Below are 14,368 nucleotides of genomic sequence, written 5' to 3' on the forward strand. Positions count from 1 at the left end.
CCTGTAACGCCCCCGGCCCCTTTATACCCCGCCCCTAACGCCCCTCGCCCGCCTGTAACGCCCCCAGCCCCTTTATACCCCGCCCCTAATGCCCCCCGCCCGCCTGTAACGCCCCCGGCCCCTTTATACCCCGCCCCTAACGCCCCTCGCCCGCCTGTAACGCCCCCAGCCCCTTTATACCCCGCCCCTAACGCCCCCCAGCCCCTTTATACCCCGCCCCTAATGCCCCCCGCCCGCCTCTAACGCCCCCAGCCCCTTTATACCCCGCCCCTAACGCCCCCCGCCCGCCTCTAATGCCCCCGGCCCCTTTATACCCCGCCCGCCTGTAACGCCCCCCGGCCCCTTTATACCCTGCCCCTAACGCCCCCCGCCCGCCTCTAACGCCCCCAGCCCCTTTATACCCCGCCCCTAACGCCCCCCAGCCCCTTTATACCCCGCCCCTAACGCCCCACGCCCGCCTCTAATGGCCCCGGCCCCTTTATACCCCGCCCCTAACGCCCCCCGCCCGCCTCTAATGCCCCTGACCCCTTTATACCCCGCCCCTAACCCCCCCCGGCCACCTGTAACGCCCCCGGCCCCTTTATACCCCGCCCCTAACGCCCCCCGCCCGCCTCTAATGCCCCTGACCCCTTTATACCCCGCCCCTAACGCCCCACGCCCGCCTCTAATGCCCCCGGCCCCTTTATACCCCGCCTCTAACGCCCCCCGCCCGCCTCTAACGCCCCCGGCCCCTTTATACCCCGCCCCTAACCCCCCCCGGCCGCCTGTAACGCCCCCGGCCCCTTTATACCCCGCCCCTAACACCCCCGCCCACCTGTAACGCCCCCAGCCCCTTTATACCCCGCCCCTAACGCCCCCCGCCCGCCTGTAACGCCCCCGGCCCCTTTATACCCCACCCCTAACGCCCCCGGCCCTTTTATACCCCGCCCCTAACGCCCCCGCCCGCCTCTAACGCCCCCAGCCCCTTTATACCCCGCCCCTAACCCCCTCGGCCTTTTTATACCCCGCCCGTTTATACCGGCCCCTAATATACTGGTATATACCTATACCGCCTATATACCTATACCGCCTATACAATATACCTAATATACCGGTATATACCTATACTGCCCGTTTATACCGGCCCCTTTATACCCCGCCCCTAACGCCCCCCACCCGCCTCTAACGCCCCCGGCCCCTTTATACCCCGCCCCTAACACCCCCCGCCCGCCTCTAACGCCCCCCACCCGCCTCTAACCCCCCCGGCCCTTTTATACCCCGCCCATTTATACTGGCCCCTAAGACCTCCAGCCCCTTTATACCCCGCCCCTAACACCCCCGACCCGCCTCCGGCCCCTAACACCCCCGGCCCCTTTATATCCCCTGTCCCTTTATACCCTGCCCCTAACCCCCCAGGCCCTTTTATACCCCGCCCATTTATACCGGCCCCTAAGGCCCCCAGCCCCTTTATACCCCGCCCCTAACGCCCCCCGCCCACCTCTAACGCCCCTGGTCCCTTTATACCCTGCCCCGCCCCCCTCCCCTCTAATGCCCCCGGCCCCTTTATACCCCGCCCCGCCCCCCTCCTCTCTAATGCCCCCAGCCCCTTTATACCCCGCCCCTAACCCCCCCGGCCTTTTTATACCCCGCCCGTTTATACCGGCCCCTAATATACTGGTATATACCTATACAGCCTATATACCTATACCACCTATACTATATACCTAATATACCGGTATATACCTATACCGCCCGTTTATACCGGCCCCGGCCCCCGCCCACCTCTAACGCCCCCGGCCCCTTTATACCCCGTCCCTAACCCCCCCCCAGCCCTTTTATACCCCGCCCATTTATACCAGCCCCTAAGTCCCCCAGCCCCTTTATACCCCGCCCCTAATGCCCCCTTCCCGCCCCTAACTCCCTCGGCCTTTTTATACCCCTCCCGTTTATACCGGCCCCTAAGGCCCCCAGCCCCTTTATACCCCCCCAACGCCCCCACCCGCCTCTAACGCCCCCGGCCCCTTTATACCCCACCCCTAATCCCCCTGGCCTTTTTATACCCCTCCCGTTTATACTGGCCCCTAAGGCCCTCAGCCCCTTTATACCCCGCCCCTAACGCCCCCCGCTCCCCTCCCCTCTAACGCCCCCGGCCCCTTTATACCCCGCCCCAGCCCCTTTATACCCCGCCCCTAACGCCCCTGGCCCTTTTATACCCCGTCTGTTTATACCGGCCCCTAAGGCCCCCAGCCCCTTTATACCCTACCCCTAACTCCCCCCGCCCGCCTCAGGCCCCTAACACCGCCGGCCGCTTTGTACCCCCTGTCCCTTTATACCCCACCCCCTGCCTGTTTATAGCGGCCCCTAAGGCCCCCAGCCCCCGCCCTTTATACCCACCCCTTAATGCCCCGCCCCACCCCCCAGCCCTTTATACCTGGCCCCCCCTGCCCCCACCTGTTTGCCCCCCTGTTCATGGGTAACTGTGTTTGGCCTGGGCCCAGGTCAGATGAGCCCTCCCCCGCCCCCCATCCTCGCTCCAGTAACCAGCCGTGACCTTCAAACCCTTTTATTAGTGGACACTCGGGTCTCGTTAACAGCGATTCGTAACAAAACGCCCTCATGTAGGACAGAGACTCCCGCATGGACCCCGCGTCGCTGCCGCTCCTGCCCCCCCTTCGGCCCAGCCTGTGCCCGGGTTACCAGCCAGCTCATCGGCCCTGGCTCCCGCCCCAGGGCCGGGGGGCACTGGCAGCCGTCCCGTCCCCCGATAGAGGTGTGCCCGGCCCACGTGCTGCGAAGGAAGCAGGAGGGTTGAAGAGCTCACCTCAGCTTGATGGCAAGAGGCCACCGGGAGGGAGGGCCGGTGGGGCTGGAAGAACGGATCGAGGATTTGGGGGGCTGTGGGGGGGGTCCAGTTTGAGGTGGGTCTCAGGGCTCACATGATGGTTAGGTGCGGAGACTACGGCTAGAGAAAGGGCCAGGGTGTCCTGGCGTGGTTAGAGATGATGGGTCGAAGGGGGAGGATTGGGGTCAGAGTTGGGAATTTGGCCTGCGTCCCACTTGGGGAGGGGCATTGAGCATGGGGTGAGGATGCGGGCTGACGGAGAGGTCTTGGCATATCCTGAGTCGACTGAGGGTTAATACTGCTTAGGAACTGGGCTTGGGCTGAGTTACGGGGGGCAAACGGTCAGTGTGGTTGAGAAATCCGGCCACGGACGGTGGTTTCTTTTTAGTGTTGCAACGGGGGCACAGATCGTGGTTAAAATAAGCCTTACGTCAGAGCAAAGCCTGGAGGTTGCTAGGTTTGCATTCAAGTGCTGATGTTGGGTTTAGGAGGACAGGGTTGGTGGTAGATGCCGAGGCCCCGATTTGTGTGAAGGACTGTACCCAATGGTGACATCCAGCCGGGACGTTCCAACCTCACAAGTGACTACATTAAAATCTGGCTGGAAGGACGGTCAATCTTTCAAGGGGACAAGATGGCCGACTCATGGGCACGGAAACAAGATGGCAGAACCATGGTTAAGAGGAGAAAAATGGGCAGCCCGCATCCAGGAACCAAGATGTTGGACATCGTCAAGGAAATAAAATGGCCAATCCGTGTCAAAGAAACAAGAAGGCCGTCCCATGTCAGTTGAAGAAGCTGGCAGAACCGCAGTCAAGGCAAGAAAATAGCCAACCTCCCAAGGTCAAACGAAGAACATGGCCAACCTATGTCAATTGAAGATGGCCAACCCACATCGAGGGAACAAAATGGCTGACTCCTCAAGCAAACAAGGTGGCGAAACCATGGTCAAGAGAAGAAGACTGCCAACCCACGTCACGGGAAGACGACAGCTGACTCGCAGCAAGGCACTGAAATGGCGGCGGCATTGGGCAAGGCGGGGAAATGCTATGTAAACAAACTCCACGAGGGCCGTGTCTTTGGCGGGCCACCTCCCTGCTCCCCCTCACATCTTCTTCACCCGATTCTCCAGCCCCTCGAGTTCCCTCATCACCTCCCGGGGCAAGTCGTCGTTGACCTGCTCGGTCAGGTACTTCCGTACCTCCCGTGCCTCCTGCTCCCAGAAGGCCTTGGGCAGAGAGAAGAGCTCTTGGAAGTCCACCTTGGCCAAGCCCTGGAGGTCGAGAGCCCCTTCCCGGGGCACGTAGCCAATGGGCGTCTCCCGCGCGCTCTCCTCCCCTTCCACCCGCCGGAAGATCCAGTCCAGCACCCGGGAGTTCTCTCCAAAGCCCGGCCACAAGAAGTTGCCGGCCGCGTCCTTGCGGAACCAGTTGACATGGAAGATCTTGGGCAGACGGACCCCGCGCTGCTCCTCCATGCCCAGCCAGTGCTCCAGGTAGCGCCCAAAATTGTACCCGAAGAAGGGGCGCATGGCGAAGGGGTCGTGCATGATCACCTTGCCTGGAGTGGGGGCAGAGAAGGGAAGGTCAGCCAGGGGGCTATGGGTAACCGGGGATGGTGGGAGTGCAATACAAAGGACTGTGGGTAAATTGGGGGAGGTCAGTGCAAAGGACTGTGGGTAAATCAGGAATGGTGGGAATCTACCACATTGGACTGTGGGTATTCAGCAAGAGTGGGATTCTGGGGCAATGGATTATGGGGGATTTGGCACTGCAGGACTCTAGCACAAAGGACTGTTGGTAGCCTGCCATCATGGACAGTGGCGCAGTGGATTGTGGGTAATGGGGAGACACTGGGATGGCATAAGGGGAGCCCCAGAGCTCATGTTTCCCAGGTGGGAGGGGGGGATAAGGAGCGCGGGGCCCAAGCAACAGGACCCCAGCATCCGGGGGCTTTTACCTTTGTGTTCGGCAGCCGCGGTGGACTCGGACCTCATGGCGCTGCCCACAAAGACGCCATGCCGCCAGTTGAAGGCTTCGTAGACCAGTGGCACCCCTGGGGAGAGGGGGAGAGCAGCGTGAGCCTGCTGAGGGACCCAGGAGTCCGGGAGGAGGCGGAAAGGAGGGTGGGGGTTACCTTGGGGTCTCCTCCCGCCGAAGATGATGGCGTCAATGGGGACACCCTCGGGGGACTCCCAGGCCGGGTCCATGATGGGGCACTGGCGGGCCGGGGCACAGAACCGGGAGTTGGGATGAGCACACGGCTCCTTGGCACCTGGCACAGAGAGAGAGGTTAGGGGGTGCCGTGGGGAGGAGCTGGTGGGGGAGGAGGGGGAAGCGGCCATGGCCCTACCCGGAGCCCAGGGCCGCCCCAGCCAGTTGGTGATGGAGGTGCCGGGGGGCAGGAGCTGGTCGATGCCCTCCCAGTAGACGCCCCCCTCGCTGGTCTCTCCCACGTTGGTGAAGAGGGTGTTACGCTGCACCGTGTGCATGGCGTTGGGGTTCGTCTTCATGGAGGTGCCCGGCGCCACCCCAAAGAACCCGTTCTCAGGGTTGATCGCCCGCAGCCGGCCTGGGGGAGGGGAGAAGGGGTTAGCTGGGGGGGCTCCTTGCTGGGGGTCCCCCCCACCACCACGCTGGATCCCCTCAGACACCCTCTCCAGATGGGCTCCCCTAATGCCCCCTGCCCCTTTATACCCGGCCCCTAATGCCCCATCCCGCCCCCTGCATACCCCGTCCCTTTATATCCCAGCCCTTCACCTTGGGGTTCTTCTCACATCCCCCCGCAGATCCCCTCTGCCCCATCCCAGATCTGCCGCCCCCATCTTCAGCGTGTCCCCCACAACACCTCCCTTTTCCACACCCCCCCCACCTCACCCTCGCTGTCAAACTTCATCCAGGCTATGTCGTCCCCGACGCACTCCACCCGCCAGCCTGCCAGCGTGGGGTTCATCATGGCCAGGTTGGTTTTCCCGCAGGCGCTGGGGAATGCAGCTGCCACATACTTCTTCCGCCCCTCGGGGTTGGTTATGCCCAGGATCTGGGGGGTCCAGGGGGAGTGGGAACATTAGGGGCTCACGTGGGCTCCCTGCACCCCACCAGGGAGAGCACAGGGGCAGCAGAGAGCGGGAAACCACCCACAATACTTTGCAACACAGTCTTGGGCTACCCAGCAACCCACAATCCTTTGCAGCAAAGCCCAGCAGCTCTCAATTACACACACTGCTTTGCAACATGGTCTCAGGCTACCCTACTACCCACAATCCTTTGTAACAAAGCCCAGCCACCCCAAATTTACCCACAATCCTTTGCAACATGGTCTCAGGTTAGCCAATGACCCATAATCCTTTGCAACACACTATCCAATTACCCACAGTCCTTGGCATCGTGGCCCCACTGCAGTCAGTTACCCACAATCTTTGGGGTGTGAATCATCCCACCATCTTTTGCACCAGACTCCCATTCTCCCCGGTGACCCACAGGCCTTTGTGTTCACAGCTGGGCGCTCAGATTACCCACCGTGCTTTGCAACAGAGGCTGGCTCCTGTCAGCCTACCACAAGCCTTTGAGCCAATTACCCATAATTCCCCTCTGACCCCCTGCCGTGGCCAGTGGCCCCGGGGGGTCGAACTGGGTGGCCCCTTGCCTGCCCCATTGGCATCAGAAACAGCCCCATTCACCTGGGATGTCAACAGGGTCCGGGCATTGATTAACTAATATTTGCTCATTAAATATCCAGGAGTGAGGACGTAAACACAGAGTGGCCTTTGGTCCCAGCCTGCCAGGCTCAGAACCCAGGAGCCCCAGCCGCTTCCCTCCCCCCCGCCCACTCTAACCACAAGACCCCACTTTCCTCCCAGAGCCAGGATAGAACCCAGGAGTCCTGGCTCCCAGCCCCCCTCCCCCCCCAGCTCTAACCACGAGACCCCCCCTCCCCTCCCGGAGCTGGGTACAGAACCCAGGAGTTCTGTCTCTCAGCCCCTCCAACTCTACCCACCCAACTCCACCTGAGCTGGGGATGGAGCCCAGGCCTCCGGGCCCTGCCCTCACCAGCATGTGTTCGGCCAGCCACCCCTCGTCCTTGGCGATGCGGGATGCAATCCGCAGAGCGAAGCATTTCTTCCCCAGCAGCGAGTTCCCGCCGTAGCCGCTGCCGAAGGAGACGATCTCCCGGCTGTCGGGGACGTGGGCTATCAGGGTCTTCTCGGGATTGCAGGGCCAGTTGTTCACCAGCTCCTCTGAGGGGTGGGGAGCAGAGACGGGGGAATAGGGGGTGAAGGTGTCTGGGGTATCGTCCCACTGCTCGCACCAGCAATTGGGCAGGGTTGGTACGGGAGAGTTACCCGTGTTGGGGGCTGTATATGCATCTTTGGGGCATTATCCTAGGGCACCCACCAACATTGGGGGCTGGGCTATATGTCTCTCTCTCTGTGCGGGGTGTTATCCAACAACACCTACCAATGTTGGAGGCCAGGTTGTGTGTCTCTTTGGGGGTGTTATCCCACTGCACCCACCAGTGTTCGGGGCTGTGTCTCTCTCTGGGGCATTACCCCCCCGCCGCATCCACCCATGGGACAGATTGGGTTGTGTGTGCCCAGGCGAGTTACCCCACCGCATCTGCCAACAGCCCAGGACTTACCTTCCAGGGGCAGGGGGCGCCCCACTGAGTGGAGGCACTTGACAAACTCCCCCTCACCCAGGGCACGGAGGACAGGGGCCCCCATCCGGGTCATGATCCGCATGCTGGCCACCACATAGGGAGAGTCCGTCAGCTGCACCCCAATCTTCGAGAGTGGGGAGCCGATGGGGCCCATGCTGTAGGGGATGATGTACATGGTGCGGCCTGGAGGGGGAGACAGAGCGATGGGCATAGGGGGATGGGGGCCCATTTCCCACCCCTGGGTGCCCCCTAGAGGGGAAGGGCCCGTCACCTTTCATGCAGCCGGGGAACCGGCCATCCATGGCCTCCTGGAAGCCTTTGGGGCTCATCCAGTTGCCCAGCTGCCCCTTGGCACCCCCGGCAGGGATGGGCACCGTGTCCCGCTGGTTCTCCGTCACAATCACAGTCTTGCTCTCCACCCGTGCCACGTCCTTGGGGTCCGTGCGGGCCAGCCAGCTGGGCGGGGAAAGAGCCAGGGAGTCATTCCACCCTCAGCACCTCCTCCTCCAGGGATCCAGGAGTCCGGGGTGGCAGGGAGATCAGAATGGGGAACGGGACCCAGGCATACAGGATGGCGCTGCAGCCCCCGGGTGGGCAGGGAACAGGATGGGGAACGGGACCCAGGTGTCCGGGATAGCACTGCAGCCCCACGAGGGAGGATCTTAGGAGAGCCGAGAGCCTATTGCAAAGGACTGTGGGTAACTGGTGAGAGCAGGACAGGGGATCAGGGGTAATTTGGCCCCACCAGTGCAAAGGACTATAGGTAAATTGGCACAGTGGGAACCTGCTGCAGAGGATTGTGGGTAGTTTGCAAGAGCAGGAGCAGCGGATTGTGGGTAGTTTGTAGGAGAAGGACAGTGATGCAAAGGACTATGGGTAGTTTGTTTTGAACAGTGGGGAGGGGACCAGACCGATACGGGTCAGGGGACCCAGGCGTCCGGGAGGCACCTACCAGTTCTCATATTTGCCCAGCTGTTTGATGACGCCCTCAGCCTCCAGCAGCCCAAGGATGGCCCCGTTCTCAGCCTCAGAGCCGTCACAGACGTGAATGTTTTCAGGCTGGCACAGCCGCACCCCGTGCTCCACGAATGCCCGCAGCCGGCCCGGCAGCCGGCTCAGGTCCCCGCTCGGCACCCGCAGGGCATGGGCCGACCGGACCGGCGCGCCCCACCAGCACCGCAGGGAGCGGGCACCCTGCCTGCAACGGGGAGAGGGGCGAGGAGAGGCTGGGACCAGATCTTCCACAAGAGCCTGCGAGCACACACAGGCCTCTCTGGGTGTGCACAAGGGCGTGTGGGCTTGCAGTGAAGTGTGCACGCACTCCCACATGGCACAGCCCACACGAGAGTGTGTGAGCTTGCACACAGGTTCCTGAGTGGGCGCTGCGGGGACAGAAACACGCACACGGCTGCCTGGGCGCACACTGGGGTGGAGACGCTTCTGCCAGCGTGGCTTAGCATGCACAAGAGTGAGTGTGCACAAAGGCTTGTGCACTTGCATAAACTCACATGAGTGTGCACAAGAATGTATGTTTGCACAAGTGTGTCAGAGCATGCAGAAGACTGCATGATCTTGCACAAGCATTGCTGAGTGTGCACAAAAGGTTGTGTGCTCACATGAGCCTGCATGAGAATGCACACATTTGCACTCCCAGCAACCTTTGAGACACCACTGACTAATGGGCTATTACCAGCAGGAGAGTGAATTTGTGTGGGGGGGTGGAGGGTGAGAAAACCTGGATTTGTGCTGGAAATGGCCCAACTTGATGATCACTTTAGATAAGCTATTACCAGCAGGAGAGTGGGGTGGGAGGAGGTATTGTCTCATGGTCTCTGTGTATATAAAGTCTGCTGCAGTTTCCACGGGATGTATGCATCCGATGAAGTGAGCTGTAGCTCACGAAAGCTCATGCTCAAATAAATTGGTTAGTCTCTAAGGTGCCACAAGTCCTCCTGTTCTTTTTGCGAATACAGACTAACATGGCTGTTACTCTGAAACCTGACATTTGCACAAGTGGGTCAAAGCATGCACAAGAGTGCATAGATTTTCACAAGAGTGCATGTTCACATGTGCTTGCACAAGAACTCCTGGCAGTGCCGGACGTGAAATAATCGTGCAAACGTGTCACAGAGCTAAGAGGATGCTGGGAGCACTCCGAGCCAGGTGCAGATTTGCCCAACGCTTGTGGTGCCGGGACACGTGGCAGTGACTCTGCGGCGGGTGTGCCGACACGAGGACCTGTGAGTGTGCGAGGAGAGCAGCCGTGTTTCTGTGAGGGCATCAGCACTGTGGCAGGTCCCACACGCATGTGCCATGCATGTCAGAGCATGTGCAGCCAGCCCCCACCCCATCAGTCTGGGGGGGAGCTCTGCTAGATTAGACCAAACCAGCACCCCCCACCATGCCCCTCACATGGCCTTGGGGGCAGGGCGTGTGCCCCACAGCAGCCTGGAATTGGCAGGCTGCCTGGAGCGGGGGTGGGGACAGCTGGCAGGGCAAAGACCAAGAGGCAAGACACGTTGCCTGGACTTTCACCTGGTGGCCGCGGGGGATTCTGGGTAGAAAAGTTCGAGGGGGGGAGAGGGACAGAGGGGCAGCCCCCCAGAGGGGGATCGGCCAGGACGTGCTGTCCCCAGCGCTGACCCTGGGGACACTTGCCCAGTCAGGGGTGGATCCCAGCCAGAGAACAGCTGCTGCCTCTGGGGTGGGGCACGGCCACACATAACACAGCACCCCCCCCCCCGTGCCCTGCAGCACGGCCCCCCTGGGGAGGACAGCAGGGGGCTGCGGGTTGGGAGTGACGGGCACCTTTCAGTCTCCCATCCAAACGCTTGCCCGGCCCTGACCCTGCTGAGCAGAAAAACAAACCGCAATGGATCCGCTTGGGGGGGGGCGGAGCCGGGGGAGGGGCGGGTGACGTGGAAGGAACACAAGGAAGTGAGGGCCCCAGCCCTGAGAAACACAACACGATCCCCCCCAGCTGCCAATGCCCCCCACTCCCGACCCACAGCCCCCGCCAGCCCAGCCCCCCCACCCCACTCCCGACTCGCAGCCTCCTGCCAGCCCAGATCCCCCCACTCCCGACCTGCAGCCTCCTGCCAGCCCAGACCCCCCCACTCCCGACCCGCAGCCCCCTGCCAGCCCAGACCCCCAGCTCTGCCAATGCCCCTCACTCCTGACCTGCATCCCCCTGCCAGCCCAGCCCCCGCCAGCTCTGCCAATGCCCCTCACTCCTGACCTGCATCCCCCTGCCAGCCCAGACCCCCCCACTCCCGACCCGCAGCCCCCCGCCAGCCCAGCCCCCCCCAGCTCTGCCAATGCCCCTCACTCCTGACCTGCATCCCCCTGCCAGCCCAGCCCCCGCCAGCTCTGCCAATGCCCCTCACTCCTGACCTGCATCCCCCTGCCAGCCCAGACCCCCCCACTCCCGACCCGCAGCCCCCTGCCAGCCCAGCCCCCCCAGCTCTGCCAATGCCCCTCACTCCTGACCTGCATCCCCCTGCCAGCCCAGCCCCCCCCACTCCCGACTCGCAGCCCCCTGCCAGCCCAGCACCCCCCACTCCCGACCTGCATCCCCCTGCCAGCCCAGCCCCCGCCAGCTCTGCCAATGCCCCTCACTCCTGACCTGCATCCCCCTGCCAGCCCAGCCCCCGCCAGCTCTGCCAATGCCCCTCACTCCTGACCTGCATCCCCCTGCCAGCCCAGACCCCCCCACTCCCGACCCGCAGCCCCCTGCCAGCCCAGCCCCCCCAGCTCTGCCAATGCCCCTCACTCCTGACCTGCATCCCCCTGCCAGCCCAGCCCCCCCCACTCCCGACTCGCAGCCCCCTGCCAGCCCAGCACCCCCCACTCCCGACCTGCATCCCCCTGCCAGCCCAGCCCCCGCCAGCTCTGCCAATGCCCCTCACTCCTGACCTGCATCCCCCCGCCAGCCCAGACCCCCCCACTCCCGACCTGCAGCCCCCTGCCAGCCCAGCCCCCCAACTCCCGACCCGCAGCCCCCGCCAGCCCAGCCCCCCCAGCTCTGCCGGTGCCCCTCACTCCCGACCTGCAGCCCCTGCTACCCAGCCCTGGGCCCCCATAGTACGGGCACTGAAGGGAAAGGAAGAAGGAATGAATGAAGACCGGGCAGAGGAATGGGGGATTCGGGGGCACACGGGAGATGCGGGGGGCACATAGGGGGTGCGGGGGATGGGAGTGCGGGGGGCACATAGGGGGTGCGGGGGTTGAATGGGGGATGCAGAGGGATGGGGTTCGGGGGCTACATCGGGGTGCAGGGGGATGGGGGTGCGGGGGCACATAGGGGTGCGGTGGCACATGGGGGTGCGGGGAATGGGGGATGCGGGTTCGGGGTCTACATCGGGGGTGCAGGGAGATCGGGGGGCACATAGGGGGTGCAGAGGGATGGGGGTGCAGAGGAAAGACCGACAGGGGTGGAGACACTCACCCCAGGAGTCGGGTATACGGCGCAGTCATCCTGCGTACTGTGCAGAAAGGACCAGGCGTCCGGGTGCCTCTCGTAGCGGGGCGGTGGCCCCGTTTTAAAGGGGGATCCCGCCAAGCGGGGGGCGGAGCGGGGACAGGCGGGGAGCTCCCTGTCCTTCTCTCTGTCTCGGTCTCTCCCGCCGTTACCCCGGTTCTGATTGGCCGCTCGGGGCCAGGCCCTCCCCCGCGTATGATGAAAGACTGGGGTGGTATTGCCTGGACAGACAGACAGAGGGGCGGGGCCAGGTGTTCCAGGCCCCGCCCCTCTGTGTCTGTACCAATGTGCCCCGCCAGCCGGTTTGTTATTGTAGGGTCTCCTGGGGGTTGGGGGAGGGGGTTTGTTATTTTAGGGTTTCATGGGGGCTGGGAGAGTGGATTTGTTGTTGTAGGGTCTCCTGTGAGTTAGGGGACTGTTTTGTTATTGTAGGGTCTCCTAGGTGATTGGGGGTGTGGGTTAGTTATTGTAGGGTCTCCTGGGGGCTGAGGGGGCCTGGTGTGTTATTGCAGGGTCCCGGTTATTACAGGGTCTCCGGAGGGCTTGGGAGGCTGGCCGGGGGTCCCAGGTCCATGTTCTGGCTGCAGTTACAGATTCTGCCCAGCAGGTGGCAGCGTCAGCGCGGAGACCTGAGTGACCCTCGCCCCCCTCGCCTGGTCCCTCCCTCTCCCCTTAGCTCCTCCCCTGCCTGCGCTTCTTCCCTCAGACCACCCCCTCCCCCCTGTGCCCCCATTCCCCCTCCCCCATGTGCGGCCCCTCCCTGCACTTCCCCCCGCCCGTGCGCCCCCAAACCCCTGTATTACCTTCCCCCTCCGCTCCCCTGCCCCTCCCCCGCCTTCAGCTTTTACAGCTAGTTCCTCCTTTCCCAGGGCGCTGCCCCCAGAGCCCCCCCGAGCCCCCCCTTCCCAGAGGGCAGCGTGACTGGGGGCGGTGTCACACGCCAATCACCCAACCTGGCTGCGCAACAGCCCCCCCTTTTATACAGGGCAGGGACTGGCTGGCTCGCGGGGGTGGGGAACGGGGCGCAGGGCCCGTCCCCTCTAGGGGGCGCCGGCCCCAGGGTGGGGAACGGGGCACGGGGAATGGGGCACGTCCCCTCTAGGGGGTGCTGGCCCCAGGGTGGGGAACGGGGCATGGGGCACGTCCCCTCTAGGGGGTGCTGGCCCCAGGGTGGGGAATGGGGCACGTCCCCTCTAGGGGGCGCCGGCCCCAGGGCGGGGAACGGGGCATGGGGCACGTCCCCTCTAGGGGGTGCTGGCCCAGGGTGGGGAATGGGGCGAGGGGCACGTCCCCTCTAGGGGGCGCCGGCCCCAGGGTGGGGAACGGGGCATGGGGCACGTCCCCTCTAGGGGGTGCTGGCCCAGGGTGGGGAATGGGGCGAGGGGCACGTCCCCTCTAGGGGGCGCCGGCCCCAGGGCGGGGAACGGGGCATGGGGCACGTCCCCTCTAGGGGGTGCTGGCCCAGGGTGGGGAATGGGGCGAGGGGCACGTCCCCTCTAGGGGGCGCTGGCCCCAGGGCGGGGAACGGGGCACGTCCCCTCTAGGGGGCTCCGGCCCCAGGGCGGGGAACGGGGCACGTCCCCTCTAGGGGGCGCTGGCCCCAGGGCGGGGAACGGGGCACGTCCCCTCTAGGGGGCGCTGGCCCCAGGGCGGGGAACGGGGCACGTCCCCTCTAGGGGGCTCCGGCCCCAGGGCGGGGAACGGGGCACGTCCCCTCTAGGGGGCTCCGGCCCCAGGGCGGGGAACGGGGCACGTCCCCTCTAGGGGGCTCCGGCCCCAGGGCGGGGAACGGGGCACGTCCCCTCTAGGGGGCGCTGGCCCCAGGGCGGGGAACGGGGCACGTCCCCTCTAGGGGGCGCTGGCCCCAGGGCGGGGAACGGGGCACGTCCCCTCTAGGGGGCGCTGGCCCCAGGGCGGGGAATGGGGCACGTCCCCTCTAGGGGGCGCTGGCCCCAGGGCGGGGAATGGGGCACGTCCCCTCTAGGGGGCTCCGGCCCCAGGGCGGGGAATGGGGCACGGGGCAGGTCCCCTCTAGGGGGCTCTGGCCCCGTCCCCTCTAGGGGGCGCTGGCCCCAGGGTGGGGCACGGGGCACGTCCCCTCTAGGGGGCGCCGGCCCCAGGGTGGGGAACGGGGCATGGGGCACGTCCCCTCTAGGGGGTGCTGGTCCCAGGGCGGGGAATGGGGCACGTCCCCTCTAGGGGGCGCTGGCCCCAGGGTGGGGGACGGGGCACGTCCCCTCTAGGGGGCTCCGGCCCCAGGGCGGGGAATGGGGCACGGGGCAGGTCCCCTCTAGGGGGCGCTGGCCCCAAGGTGGAGAATGGGGCACGTCCCCTCTAGGGGGCACCGGCCCCAGGGCGGGGAATGGGGCCCAGGCCCAACCCCTCTAGGGGGTGCCATGGGGCCAGCG

General features: G+C 64.4%; 1 protein-coding gene across 1 annotated transcript; it reads right to left on the reverse strand.

Moving 5' to 3' along the window:
* Positions 1-2,526: 2,526 nt before the first annotated feature.
* Positions 2,527-12,152, reverse strand: PCK2 (phosphoenolpyruvate carboxykinase 2, mitochondrial). The gene is made up of 10 exons (XM_078848240.1): positions 11,928-12,152; positions 8,433-8,678; positions 7,752-7,936; positions 7,460-7,663; positions 6,871-7,058; positions 5,698-5,860; positions 5,174-5,392; positions 4,958-5,095; positions 4,781-4,876; positions 2,527-4,381 (listed from the first exon to the last, which is right to left on the reverse strand). Exons 1-10 carry the CDS (start codon positions 11,954-11,956, stop codon positions 3,927-3,929), a joined length of 1,923 nt encoding a protein of 640 aa, XP_078704366.1. The 5' UTR covers positions 11,957-12,152; the 3' UTR covers positions 2,527-3,926.
* Between the last annotated feature and the right edge of the window lie 2,216 nt (positions 12,153-14,368).

This window comes from Lepidochelys kempii, chromosome 13 (assembly GCF_965140285.1).
Source record: "Lepidochelys kempii isolate rLepKem1 chromosome 13, rLepKem1.hap1, whole genome shotgun sequence".
Classification (NCBI taxonomy): domain Eukaryota; kingdom Metazoa; phylum Chordata; order Testudines; family Cheloniidae; genus Lepidochelys; species Lepidochelys kempii.

Bases quoted from the DNA above. Each gene is read 5' to 3' on its own strand.
- PCK2 (XM_078848240.1), bottom strand. From the start codon at position 11,956: ATGACTGCGCCGTATACCCGACTCCTGGG. The intron at 8,679-11,927 runs GTGAGTGTCTCC...TCCCCGTTGCAG, and splicing joins CCGTATACCCGACTCCTGGG to GCAGGGTGCCCGCTCCCTGC. The intron at 7,059-7,459 runs GTAAGTCCTGGG...CCCACCCCTCAG, and splicing joins GCGCCCCCTGCCCCTGGAAG to AGGAGCTGGTGAACAACTGG.